The 13,480-nt window shown below is 46.2% G+C and overlaps 1 protein-coding gene across 1 annotated transcript in view; it reads right to left on the bottom strand.

Moving 5' to 3' along the window:
• LOC311245368 (fatty acyl-CoA hydrolase precursor, medium chain-like) overlaps positions 1-13,480 on the bottom strand; it is a gene marked incomplete at its 3' end in the record, with an annotated part of 39,811 nt that overhangs the window by 5,197 nt on the left and 21,134 nt on the right. The window contains exons 4-10 of the mRNA XM_084335211.1: positions 8,096-8,249; positions 6,521-6,625; positions 6,240-6,341; positions 3,245-3,385; positions 2,181-2,261; positions 1,766-1,907; positions 26-175 (exon numbers count right to left, since the gene is read on the bottom strand). Coding sequence (XP_084191337.1) covers positions 26-175; positions 1,766-1,907; positions 2,181-2,261; positions 3,245-3,385; positions 6,240-6,341; positions 6,521-6,625; positions 8,096-8,249 — 875 coding nt within the window. The remainder of the gene's footprint in view (positions 1-25; positions 176-1,765; positions 1,908-2,180; positions 2,262-3,244; positions 3,386-6,239; positions 6,342-6,520; positions 6,626-8,095; positions 8,250-13,480) is intronic.

Raw genomic sequence — 13,480 nt, 5'->3', positions numbered from 1 at the left:
AACAGTGAGGTTGACAGGATCATACCTGTAATCTTGATGTGTCCGTCCCAGAAGCAGCCTCCAAACACAAATCCAACGTCGTCAGCATGGTCTGCCTTCACAAAGCTGGGTCTGGTCAGCCTGTGTATCTCAGGACGGTGGGTGAACTCATACATGAACACTGGAGCACCAGCATCTAGAAGCGCCAAGGAGAGGATAGAAAAGAACATTACGCCACTAGCTCATTACCCAAAGTGAAGAGGTCAGTGTTTGTATTGAGGTTGTGCAAATTCCCAATTTATATGAGCGTTTCAACCTATATACTGTTAACAACATTATGTGTGCACTGAGAGCAAGTGGCAATTATTGTTAGTAACATAAAACAAGTAACATCAAAATAATGTAACATGTTATATTTATAAGGGAGTAACAAGTAAAATATCGAAAATACTTTTTTAAACATGAGTTTAATATAATGTAAAGAGTACATAACATGTTACTGTTCTAAGTATCAAGCCTGATGCTGCTTGTAAGGGCAAATAACAGACTAATACGGTATGTACAGTAGTTTATACAACGGCATGCAAATTTCTCGATTCTGATTGGCCATTCACACGTCTTTATTGACAACAATCCACGGTCCTGGGCTCAGGACCCGCCCACAACCAAATCACATAACCCTCCCCGGCTCACTCCGGGAGAAAACAGGATCGCGAACAACAAATGGTTATGTTGAAAGCACCATAACGACTAAATATGAAGCGATTCTGTCAAGGGGAATGTGTTAGTATTTTAAACAATGTTGGATGATGTAATTGATGGGTCTTGACTCAATCTAGAACAAAAGAAAAATCGCGGATTGATTGATAGATTAATTGATTGATTTAAATTTCTTCCTTCCTACTTTCCGACTGCAGCGTTCTCTCTCACACTGTCCGACGCTGGCGTACCCACAAACACACACATACACACACACACACACACACACACACATACACACACACACGCACACACACACTGTGACACACACACACACACACACACACACACACACACACACACGCACACACACACACACACACTCCTGTCTGCAACAGCGGGGGAGTCAGACTGAGAGAGAAGCAGCGCTGTTTTAAGTGAGCATGGTCTATTGAATTGATTGATTGGTTGATTGCTAATTTTATTACTGTACCCCTGGTTTCCAACTGGTTAAGTTTAGGCTAAAAGAAATAAATAAAAAAATAGGGCGAAGAAAACGTTTTTTTCCTATAGGGCAAAGAAAACGTTTTAATAAATTTTCAATCAATCATTCCAATAATACACAGTTGGATGTGTTAGTTGGTTGGATGCACTTCAAGCTGCTTCCACATGAGGCAACTTCTCTCAATCATTCCAATAATACACAGTTGGATGTGTTAGTTTGGTTGGATGCACTTCAAGCTGCTTCCACATGGAGTTGTGGGAACTACTTTTTCTGGCGGATGGTTTTTTCAATAAATCTTCGATTAATGTGTGTTTATTGTATAGAAATAAGGTTGGATGAATCTGGCAGTTGTATAAAAGCTTTACACCACGTGCAGTCGTGATTTGTGACCAATAAACCATGCCTAGGGGGGTCTAACGACCCTCGGCTGCGCCTCGGGCCTAACAACCACCCCTAGGCATGGTTTATTGGTCACAAACCACTCCTGCGTGTGATGTAATGCTTAAATAATGTCAGAGTATCTCTGATTTACAAAGGCTTATTCTTCCATGACGTCCCTCTTCCAGGCTATGAGGAACTGACCTCTGTGGTAATCGGCTACTTTGACAACAGGCAGAATCATCATCATGTCTCCCAGGATCTCTGTGAAAGCGTCTCTGATGTCTTCTGGGGTTCTGGCATCTTTCAGGTATTCATCTGCGATCAGTGGGTTAGCAGTATTTATCTGGGGGGGGGGGGGTATTTGAGAGTCATGATAACCCGATTAGCTAACAAACTCATCATCATCATCATCATCATTGTCATCATCATCGTCATAATCATCATCGCCATCATCATCATCATCATCATCATCATCATCATCATCATCATCATCATCATCATCATAACAACCACCACCACCACAATCATTATAATCATCATCATCAATCATCGATCAACAACAACAACAACAACAGTAACCACACTAACAGCTGTAGTGCAACACATGTCAGCTCACCCCAGCAGGGTAGAACAGGTTCATCACGGCCAGGACTGACTCTCTGCTCATCCCATTCTGCCATCCAGGAGGGGCAAAAGTCTAACGAAGAAGGACAAATTAAATCTTTCAGAATAAAGGATCTCTGTATAACTCCTCAAATCACTGCCACCAGTTGTAAAACATTATGATCTATGCTCCAGATGGTTTTACTTTCAGATTCATACAGGATAAAAATGATGAATTCCATTGGTAAATAATTATAAATAATAATAAAGTGTGGGACCTCCTCTCGTAAAACAAATCCAGTTCAAATTGGGCTTTTAAACATATGTTTACATTTTTGGCCATCAGCTATGCTAGCTAGTCCATATCTGCTTCTGTGCTAAGCTACGCTAGCTTACAGCCGGATAGCTTTTTACTGAACGCACAGAGAGGTAATTTAATTGGTATGGATCTTCTTGTCTGACTCTGGAGAAGACGGTAAGCACATAATGTTGCCATGTTGCTTTAAGACATGCCTCGCCTCTGAAACTACATGCACCCTCTGCCAGAACCTGTGTCATTCGGGTATAAAAACAAACAAACATGATATGGGTCCACAAAAGTCTCCTTGTTTATTTTCTATGGAGCAGTTCCAGACTTTCCATCTGACAACATCACAAGTTTGAGTCTTCCTTCTCTGGTTCATGGTTTTGGGAGAGAGAGTAGCTCATGTTCACAAATATTGATTGAACTATGAAAGGAGAAGTTACACACGCTTCAACCAAACCACATCAAAAGGAAATGTAGGCCTGTCTGGTGCTCTCAGAGTAGTAGGGCAATGTTGAATGCAGAAGAGACTTCAGAGCTCTGGAGCACACAGAGGCAATACACTTTATTCATGACTAACGCTTCGACGCACCTTGTCGTAAGTAAAGTGTATTGCCTTTAATCAGTGTGCTCCAGTGTTCTACTGGACTAAAGCTCTGAAGTCTCTCCTGGATGGATTGAACTATCCTAGACCATGGAAATAGCATATTGGAATTCTTAATTCGGGTGGTGTTCCCCTTGAACGTCAGGACTAGAGGTGAGAACTTGCTCACCTGAGGCAGGATCCATCCAAACTCGTGGTTGGTCACTCCGATCATGACTGGAACCTTCAGGACCTCCTTTCTCTTTAGAAGCTCCTCTGCGACATCCGTCAGGAATTCTCCGTCCACCACTCCTCCCAGATACACCCTCATCTGGACACACAGCAACGCTGCTCATTAACCCTTTTAGGTGTACCATCTCAGAGAAATTAACAGTCTAATGAAGATGTAACAACGGGGACACGGACATCGAAGGCTATGGACTTCTAGAATTCCAAGCACGGTCGTCCATGTCCATGTTTTCCATAGGGCCCCCAACCAATCAGATTTTCTTTAAACATAGATTTATTTTTTAAAACAGTGGCGTAGCCAGCCAGCAATCAATGTATCAAATGGGCTCCTCTATAAAAAATCTGCATGTTTCACAGCTACACTAACTGGGCTAGTTAGTGATTATGTTTAGTAGTGGCACGATGCTCAGCGACAGCGGGGAAGCCACAAGGAAAAACACTCAGTTTCAGTGGAATCTTTAGCTCTTTTGTAGACAGTCAAAGTGTTTTACAATGTAGAGTGGAAACTGCCTCCTCCACCACCAATGTGATAGCACTCAACTACGTGGGCTGCCATACACTGGCACCAGGCACACAACACACATACACAATGGCTGCCATACACTGGCACCAGGCACACAACACACATACACAATGGCTGCCATACACTGGCACCAGGCACACAACACACATACACAATGGCTGCCATACACTGGCACCAAGCACACAACACACATACACAATGGCTGCCATACACTAGCACCAGGCACACAACATGCATACACGATTCCCTGGGTTCTTTAGTCGGGACCTCGGTTTAACGACTCATCCGAGGGACTTTGTGGCTGGCCACGTGGCTAAAATCTCAGTGTGACTGCCAATTTTGCAGTGGAATTATGTAATTGGTCATAGGTTAGTCAGCCAATCAGAGGGCCCCCCATGAAGCGCCAATCATCAGCAAAATGTTGAAACGGCTGTACCTCTCTGGTGCGGATATCTGATTTCAGGTAAAACGACCCAAATCGTTTTTTTGCCTAGGGTCCTCAAAAGTCCAGAATTACACCTAAAAGGATTAAAGCTACTCCAAAGCTAGGAACAGTGGTAGCCTACGTATATGTTAGACTAAAAAGCAGGCTTGTGACTGGAAGGTTGCCGGTTCAAATCCTCTACCAATCTGAGAACATCTGTGTGGGATGTGTGGGAAGTGATATTTAAACTGTTTCTCAGCTGCTCCTGTGGAGCTGCTCAGTGACCAATGCTGACTTCCTGACACACCAATCCGTTTCAAGGTCCTTGACCTGGCATCCCTCCTACCTCTGGTCAATGGTCTCTAACTACACACCTTCAAGATCCCTACGCTCTGCATCTTCTGGCTGCCTGAGTCCTATTTCTATTCAGGCTCATTGAAGCCACTAAAAACACTTAAAGGGGAACTCCAACATTTTGGGAAATTAGCTTATTTAACATCTTCCCTGGAGTTAGACAATAAGATACATACCTTTTTTGTCTCTGTGCGTGCATTTTAGCTTTGGGAATAGACTCTCCGTTAGCATAGCTTAGCTTCATCACTGGAAGTGAGGCAGGACAGTAGCCTTACAGTGCCTTACAGTGTATTGCAAGGTCTGACATTGACCAAACTTGATATGCATGACCTTGGTGGGCTCTAGGTCAACTCCTGAAAAGGGGGTCAATGTCAGACTTTGCAATCAAAAGTTAGGGGGCTAATAACCCTTGCCATAATTTCAGTGCGCCCCCTAACTTTTGATTGCAAGGTCTGACATTGACCCCCTTTTCAGGAGTTGACCTAGAGCCCACCAAGGTCATGCATATCAAATTTGGTCAATGTCAGACCTTGCAATACACTGTAAGGCACTGTAAGGCTACTGTCCTGCCTCACTTCCAGTGATGAAGCTAAGCTATGCTAACGGAGCGTCTATTCCCAAAGCTAAAATGCACGCACAGAGACAAAAAAGGTATGTATCTTCTTGTCTAACTCCAGGGAAGATGTTAAATAAGCTAATTTCCCAAAATGTTGGAGTTCCCCTTTAAATCAATATCAGAATAAAAAAAATTAAGAAATAAATAGATATAAAAATAACTAACTAATAACTTACTTTTACTAATATGTATTTTGCTACTATGTCTATATTAATATCTACTATGCTAATATGCCTATACTACTACTTACTACTATGCTAATATGCATTAGCAATAGACAAAGACTTCCAATATGCCTATTACTATTATGCACTCAGAGTGTAGCACTCAAATTGGACACTGCTAGACAAACAATACCACTTACCCGTAGCCACCGGAGGTAGCTGCTGACTTGTACACAATTTGTAAGTCACTTTGGATAAAAGCGTCAGCTAAATGACTAAATGTAAATGTGTTTCAGGCCTTTGCTGAAAAAGAGACAGCATACTCAGTCCATCTTCCCTGTATACATTTTTTATTTATTTGTTTTCAAAGCTCACCATTGTCCATGTATTTTATGTATTGTATTGTATTGTATTGCACCAGATCCCATTAACCTACCTCTGAGCAGGTCCTGCATTACATTATAATGGAAACACCTTGACTGAGAATGGTCATAGTCTGCCATCTAGTGGCTAAAGGTGAAAGAACACCCTAATGAGGCTTCCCTTTCAAGCTTTTATAAAAAGCACATTGGTCTGAATGAGTAAACTCTACACTCTTGAATGAATGAAGTGGCTCTGATTAAATCCTCTCACAGTTGACTGGTTTGGAGTTTGAATGTTTATTCAGTTCCTGTGTCATGTATGCAAAACCTTTTTTCTTCAAAGTAACTGCAGGTGTCAGCTGTTATTTCCTTTAAATGTATTGGACACACACACACACACACACACACACACACACACACACACACACACACACACACACACACACACACACACACACACACACACAAACTTGTACCCATTTGTAACATTTACCTTCTTGGTAGCATTAACTAACTCCCCTTCAGTCCTCCCTCTGATGCACATGACCAGCTCCTCTGTGCTGCTGTGGCCACACTCAGTCAGGTTGGCCACAATCTGGAGGTAGAGAGTAGACACTATTATGTGTTCAAAAAAAGAGAAAGAAAGAAAGAAAGAAAGAAAGAAAGAAAGAAAGAAAGAAAGAAAGAAAGAAAGAAAGAAAGAAAGAAAGAAAGAAAGAAAGAAAGAAAGAAAGAAGCAGGGATTTAGTCATTTGGTTGGTAAGCAGTAAGTACCTTGGCTTGTACTGAAGGCTGGTTTGTTATATAGGTCCCGAGCATCGCCACTCCACTTTGGAAAATGGCTTTATGAAACAGTCCCTTGGCCTGTGGAGACAGGGTCTGTTGGACAGAAAAAGAGTAAGGATTATATTTCCAAGTCCTGCATGTACAGCATGCAGATGCTGTTGCATAACTGTGAATAATGAATAACAAATACAGGATGTTCCTGATGATAGTAATTCATAAATATCTGTTGGTCAGCACTCAGCACAGATGGTATCAACCCTGCTGGAGCCACAACACCGAAGCCTTGCAAGATTATACAAGTAGGGGTTAATAAAGACATAATTTTTTAACATTAAAGTGACAATGTGCTGTCTTTTAGACACTAGATGTCGCATCTACTGGGTGCTTACATAGGGATCAAACTAAGTTCAGATCAAACTGTCAAACAAGGCGTTGCAGATAAAATATGACTCAATATCTAGCAATTGTGTGTTTTATTTCCCGCATCAAATATTTTAGGTTAGATCCTATCCGCGCTTTGCCATTTACTTTTTGAAAACTAGAGCAGAGAACCACAGAATGCCCAACTAGCAGCACGTTTATCCGATCAGGTGCATTCCATGTGGGAAATGGGAAATAGGGGAGGATACATGCACACAACATGCACATAACACTCACATAACGTGCATGCAAGGCCATGTTTCACAAGACCATTTGAGTCTAGAGCCGCAAAGGTGAAGCACGTGTTGAATCACCGGTATTGAAATGGAAATAGAATCTTAATTTGCTTTGTACATGCTCATTGTACATGATTCATTAATAAAAGAGGTCAGAGTTGTGGCCGGGTTCTGGCCAAACCAGGAAGCTTTAGACAGGCAGCAAACAGGGATGAATTGAATCCCTTAATTAATAAAAACTTTAATCCACCACACAACATGCAGCTGCTAAAGGTTTACCCATTTCCAACAAGTTTAGTACACATGCTTTTCTTTTTCAAAAACAAAAGAGTGCTCTGGTTCAATCCCTGGCAGCGGTATGGTTTGGTCAGACGCTCCTGGTCGTTACATTAGCGACTCCTACTGGTTGGAGCCTACAGTTCACGCTGGGGGAGATAGCGTGAACCTCTGCACGCATTACACTCTCCCAGTGAAGCTCCTCGCTGTCAGGTGAAAATAAGTGGCTGGCGACTCCACATGTATTGGAGGCAACAAGTGGTAGTCTACACCCTCTCCAGACCGACAGAGGAGACATGGTAGTCTACACCCTCTCCAGACCGACAGAGGAGACATGGTAGTCTACACCATCCCCAGACCGACAGAGGAGACATATGGTCAAAAATAAATATAATAATAATAATGCCAAGTGATAGTAATCGGAAGTGTCGGAGGATGGTGGTTTTGTGTCAGAAATGGGAAACCCTGGGTGGCTGAGTGGCGCAGTGGGCAAGGCGCTCTTCCCACATTGGGTTAGCTAAGCAGTGTTGTGTTTACATTAGGGGAGTTCGTTAAGTTCTTTCATTTTAAAGTTGTTAATAAAGAACACTTTAGTGTTTCCGTATTTAGTGTCTTAATTGTTTTTTTTCACCAGAATGGATGCACTGATGCCTCCAGCAGACTCCCCAGCTATGGTGACTGACTGTGGGTCTCCTCCAAAGGCCTGGATGTTCTCCTGAACCCATCTCAGAGCTGCCAGCTGGTCCAGGAAGCCCCAGTTCCCCCGAGCCTGCTCATCTCCAGTGCTTTCAGAAAAGCAAACACAGTTTGAGTTGTGAAGTTGGAGTGTTTTAATGTTTTAGACTCATTGTTGTGGAATACATACTGGTTTCTTATTCTACACCGGTATTTTATGACAAGACTTGATCAAATAGTAGGCAGACCTGATCAAAACAAGTCTGTTTAGGACTTCTTTGCAAAGCCCATGTATTTGCAGTTGTGAAGTTAGAGTGTTAATGTGATACATCCCAATGAGTCAACCTCTACTGTCTTTAATTATGAATGAACACAACACTTTAACTCACCATCTTTAGATAACAAAGTACTCAACCTATACTGTCTTTAACTATGAATGAACACAACACTCTAACTTACCATCTTTAGATAACAATGTTTGAAAACTTTGTTCCTCTGAAAACTTAAAACAGACAGTATATGGTTCTTCGTCTGAGGTCCTCAATTATTGGTCAATACTTTTTGACCACTGATCTTTTCTCTTAAAACTATTATAACTATTATGCGCGATTTGACTCAAGACCTTAAAGGATTAGGCTAGTGTACTTTTATTTTCTTATGGTCAACATACATAGCCTACAAAAAGACCAAAACCCTATAAGGTGCTTTGAATCTAAAAACGAAGGTTATCCTATAACCCTAGTTATATGAGTAATAGCGAGCGCTCTGCTCTATATTGGAACATTCCCCATCACCTACTGTGATCTTTGAAAGCTTTCTGCCACTATGCACCTACACCTGTCCGGCCACGCCCACATCCACCCATGTATTTAAGCGAGGGGTGTGACCGTACTTCCGCTCTTCCCTAGTCTTGACCGTTATTCGGAAGACAAAATAGGGGCCCTCAGTGAGTGAGAGCAGAGCGCTCACTATTACTCATATAACTAGGGTTATAGGATAACCTTTGTTATATTTCGCAATAGCTCTGCGCTTTGCTCTATATTGGGACACAAGAGCGGAGCAAAGCGGAGAGCCCGACAAATGCACCCGCTGAGGTCCCCTACAACCATCAGAACACGGGGGGGAGGGTCCGGGCCCCCCCACCCCCTCGTAATGAGGGGTGGGGGGGGGAACAGGACACCGACTGTGCGAAAGGGGGGACAGCACCCAACAAATGCACAGGGTGAGCAGACCGCAGGACAGAAGGGCCCACGACTACCCGACCGCGCGCCCCGCACGCTACCAGGGAACGTACGTAAAAACAAAAGCCTGTGTTACCGCTTCCACACCTCGCGGGGCCCCAGGCCACTCAAGGCAGGCTTACCGCCGAGTCCAGGGGCCAGGACTCCCAAAAAGGGACCTGGTGAGGTCAATGAGGCCGTGGCATCGAGACCTCTCCAGGCGTTTACTGGTGACACCACCCTCTACAGCGCCAGCGTATCGGACAGGGCCTACACCAGGTGAAGGCCCTTCTCTGCCTGGCACGCCGCGAGGACCCCCTGAGGAAGAGGCTCTGAAAACTCCCGGAGGAGGAGGCTCTGTAAGGAGGTTCTCTTTCTGAGGAGGAGGCCCCGCTGAGGGGGGGGGGGGGGGGGGGGGGGGGGGGGCTCCGAAGAACTTCCTGAGGAGGCTCTGAAACTCCCTGAGGAGGAGGCTCCGAAGCTCTCTGAGGAGGCTTCCCCCCATAATCTCGTGGGGTCAGCTGGCATACCGGGGAGACAAACACTCCAAAAAGGAGGTTGATCCCTTAACCCAGGCCGACAGGTAACAAGAGCAGAGCTCGACCCCTCAACCCTCGCCTGGAGGACTGTGAACTACACAGGAGCGCCTAGAGGGGCTGACTGCTTCAAGGCCCTCGACCTGGCATACTGTGCGGCAAAGGGAACCGCTCCCGCCTACCTCCGGTCAATGGTCTCTAACTACACACCCTCAAGACCCCTACGCTCTGCATCTTCTGGCCGCCTCAGACCTACTCCTATCCAAGCTCAGGGAGGGTCATCAAAGAGACGTCGCCTATTCTCAGTCCTTGCCCCACAATGGTGGAATGAACTACCCACCCCAGTTAGGACAGCCGAAACCCGTCCAATCTTTCGCCGTCGACTAAAGACGCACTTCTTCAACCATTATCTGAAATAAAAAATTAATACATTTAAAAAAAATCTAACCCTAACCAACCTTACTGTCATGCACTTGTCCTAATAAACTAACCTACACTGTAGCATGCAACACTTTGATGAACATTGTTACTCAGCTGATAGAGTTGTGCCCTTCCTGATGACTTGTCGTACAGAACTTGTAAGTCGCTTTGGATAAAAGTGTCAGCTAAATGACTAAATGTGAATGTAAAGTAAATTACTGTAAAAACAGTACCCCGACGGCCCACCCGCCAAGCAGGGGGGAGGGGAGGGTGTTTGGCATGCCGTGCACAATGTCACAATCTCGTGGGGTCACGATCCTCGCGGGATCGGGGTCACGGACCCCGACTCCGCCAGTAAACTGACCTCGCCATGAACCCTGACCCGCCAATCTATTAATCCCGCAGGGTTGGGGTTCAGAGAAAGAGTTCGACACAATTGGCAGATGTCATAAAATATGTGGGGGCATACCCTCGAGGAGCCGGAGCCGGACCCGGGCTCTGTTAGAGAGTTGACTCCGCTATCCGCATGCCGGGGAGACAATCATCCCAACAGAAAAGGTTGCTCCCTTAACCTATTAAAAAACGGGAAACACAACTGCGCGTATACAGTATACAGGCTATATAATGCAGTTAAGGCATTTCAGGCTTAAGAAAGGGTTAACCCAGGTCAACAGGTAACAAGGGCAAGGCCCGACCTGTGCCTGGAGGACTAGGAACTACACAGGAGCGCTTAGAGGGGCTGAATGATAATAAGCAGCCCCCCGATGCCGAGCGGGGAGGGAGGGGTGAAATGAATGAGATAAAGAAAACTTCATCTAACAGTTTGCAGAGAAGGTACAATACAGTACGGTTCAACACACACAACTGTTAAGGGGAGGGGATGCAGATCAAATGAAGACGTTTGTCTTGTTTACATCGGGGTCCCCCATTTTCAACTCGTAGTGGCATTTTATGACACACAACATTCATGACATCAGCCCCTGTGGCGTCCGGCCCGCCCTGGCATTTTCACCCCGGAAAAGCTCAGGGCCCTTCGGGTTAACAGAACATATCTGTGACCCGGCTGCACAGGGTTGAACTGATCCGGTCCGGCGTGACCAGGATGAGTCCCGAGCCCTTTCACGCTGCCGCTCCTCTCCGATCGAAAAACACCACAGGGGGCACCACCAAGACGGTCTACATACGTGAACGCACAGCTCCCGGTGGCCCACCTAACGGGCGTGACCCCCCCCCCCCCCCCCCACCGTCGATGTTTGATCTACCCCGTCATTAGATGGTGAGCTGGCGCTCGGTAGAGAAAAAAACTCTTCCCGGCCGACCGCATAAGAAACGCTGTTTATGCCATTGGCCAGACCAGGGCGCGCTGGTCCGAAGGCTGTTTCAAATAAACACCTGAAAGGGCGGCTAGGTGGCGCAGTGGGCAAGGTGCTCGCCACCAACGCAGGAGACGCTGGGTTCGAGCCCAGCTCTCTGCGTTGCTACCAGCTTGGCTGGTCGTTCATACTAATACAATTGGCAGTATTAGGGGGTGGGAAGCTGGTGGGTGGGGATCGGACGTTGTGGACAGCGACTCCTACAGGTCAGTTGGTGCGCCTGCGCAGTAGAATCAGGAAGCGACAAGGGCAGCGTGTCCCTCCCACGCAGACCCTCGCCGCTGAGAGATCGCGCTGTGCAGGTGAAAAGATGCGACGGCTGCCTCCTCGAGTACTGGAGGGAGGGGACACGTGATACAAGGCTTCGTCCACATTGCAGCCGGCTTGTGGGAGGCATGGCCTAACAGCGTTCGAGACAGGGGAGGGTAGAATTGGACTATACGAAATTGGGGAAGGGAGAAAAATAGAAAAGTGGGGAGAAAAAGTAGATAAAAAAATAAAATAAACAACTGAAAAACACACCCGGGCCAGCGCTGATACCGGTCCCGTAAGACCAAGCGCTGATATTGATAGGCTCGTAAAACCCGAGAACCTGGCAAATTCTGACAAGAAACAACCCCCACAACGTTTATCCCCCTTGTCTGGGTAAAACAGGGGGGACCTGGTCCCGAAGCACGCACAGGGTTTATATACGGAGCCTGGGAAAAAAACATCCATCACAAATTCCGCTCACACAAGAGGGGAAGACGCCAGGTTTATCCCGGAGAGACCTCACATTTGACAACGTGAGTCGAGACCTGCCACGCAGACCTCAACTCATGGACATACTGTATCTCTAGGGCCAATAACAAAAAGGGAAAGCCTGTGACGTTAACAATGGCCGGGAACCCCAGCCCCACCTTCTAAGTTTGGTGTGGGCATGGGAATCCCCCCCCCCCCCCTCCTCCCGTGACGAGCAGGATACACAATGTAGAGGGAGCTGACGGGGAGGGACTCCGCCTTTAGTGAGAGAGAGGTACGCTCGTTTTGAGCCACGTCCTCCCCGTCCAGTCAGTATTTTAGAGGACATAACCATATCCAAAGGGGAGGGTTTATCCTCACCCCCCCTCAACCAACCCCACGTAAATACGAAGCATGCAAGAAGTGAAAACAGAGCGGCTACCAGCCGTGCGGCGTGTCATAAATGAAAGGCACATACAAGCGTATTCGCTTTATTGCATTGCACAACCAAAACACAACTGCTAACCATTAACCATGGGGGCAGACCGCGTCTGTTTAAAAGATGCGTCCACCGAAAACCCATGGCTCTGTTTCATAAGCGAAAAAATTCCATGTTTTTCACTTTATCACGTAAAGCGACATACTGGCGGGATGAAGAGACGTACAAAAGCCCTTGGCTACGTGCTAATGTTCATTGCTTTGCAAAGCTAACACAAATAGCAACACCACTCGCGGATTCCACTCGCTGGCTGTAGCCCTACGGCACCGTTGGTGGTTGGTCGCCGTGGAGCCGGGCCGGGGGAAGTGTTGCACGAGGACCGACCGCTGCTCCTCCATCTCTTTACAGACGACTGTCACCTCGTTGATGGTGGAGCCGAAGAGCCCAACGTCTGAGAGGGGAGCCAGGAGGAGGGGTAGTCTCCTTCGCTCGTCCAGCGATACCTGCTCCAGCCACAGGTGTCACTGAGTCAGGGTAGCCAGGGCGCGCATCTTCCCTGCAGCTATGGCCTGTAGCTGGGTTAGGTGCATGGCACCTAACTCTTGCGCGTGGAAGAAGTGATGCCATTTTCAT

This window comes from Notolepis coatsorum, assembly GCF_963971535.1.
Source record: "Notolepis coatsorum genome assembly, chromosome: 18".
Taxonomy (NCBI): domain Eukaryota; kingdom Metazoa; phylum Chordata; class Actinopteri; order Aulopiformes; family Paralepididae; genus Notolepis; species Notolepis coatsorum.
The sequence above is the reverse complement of the archived record's forward strand: the minus strand, read 5'-3'. Positions and strand labels throughout refer to the sequence as shown.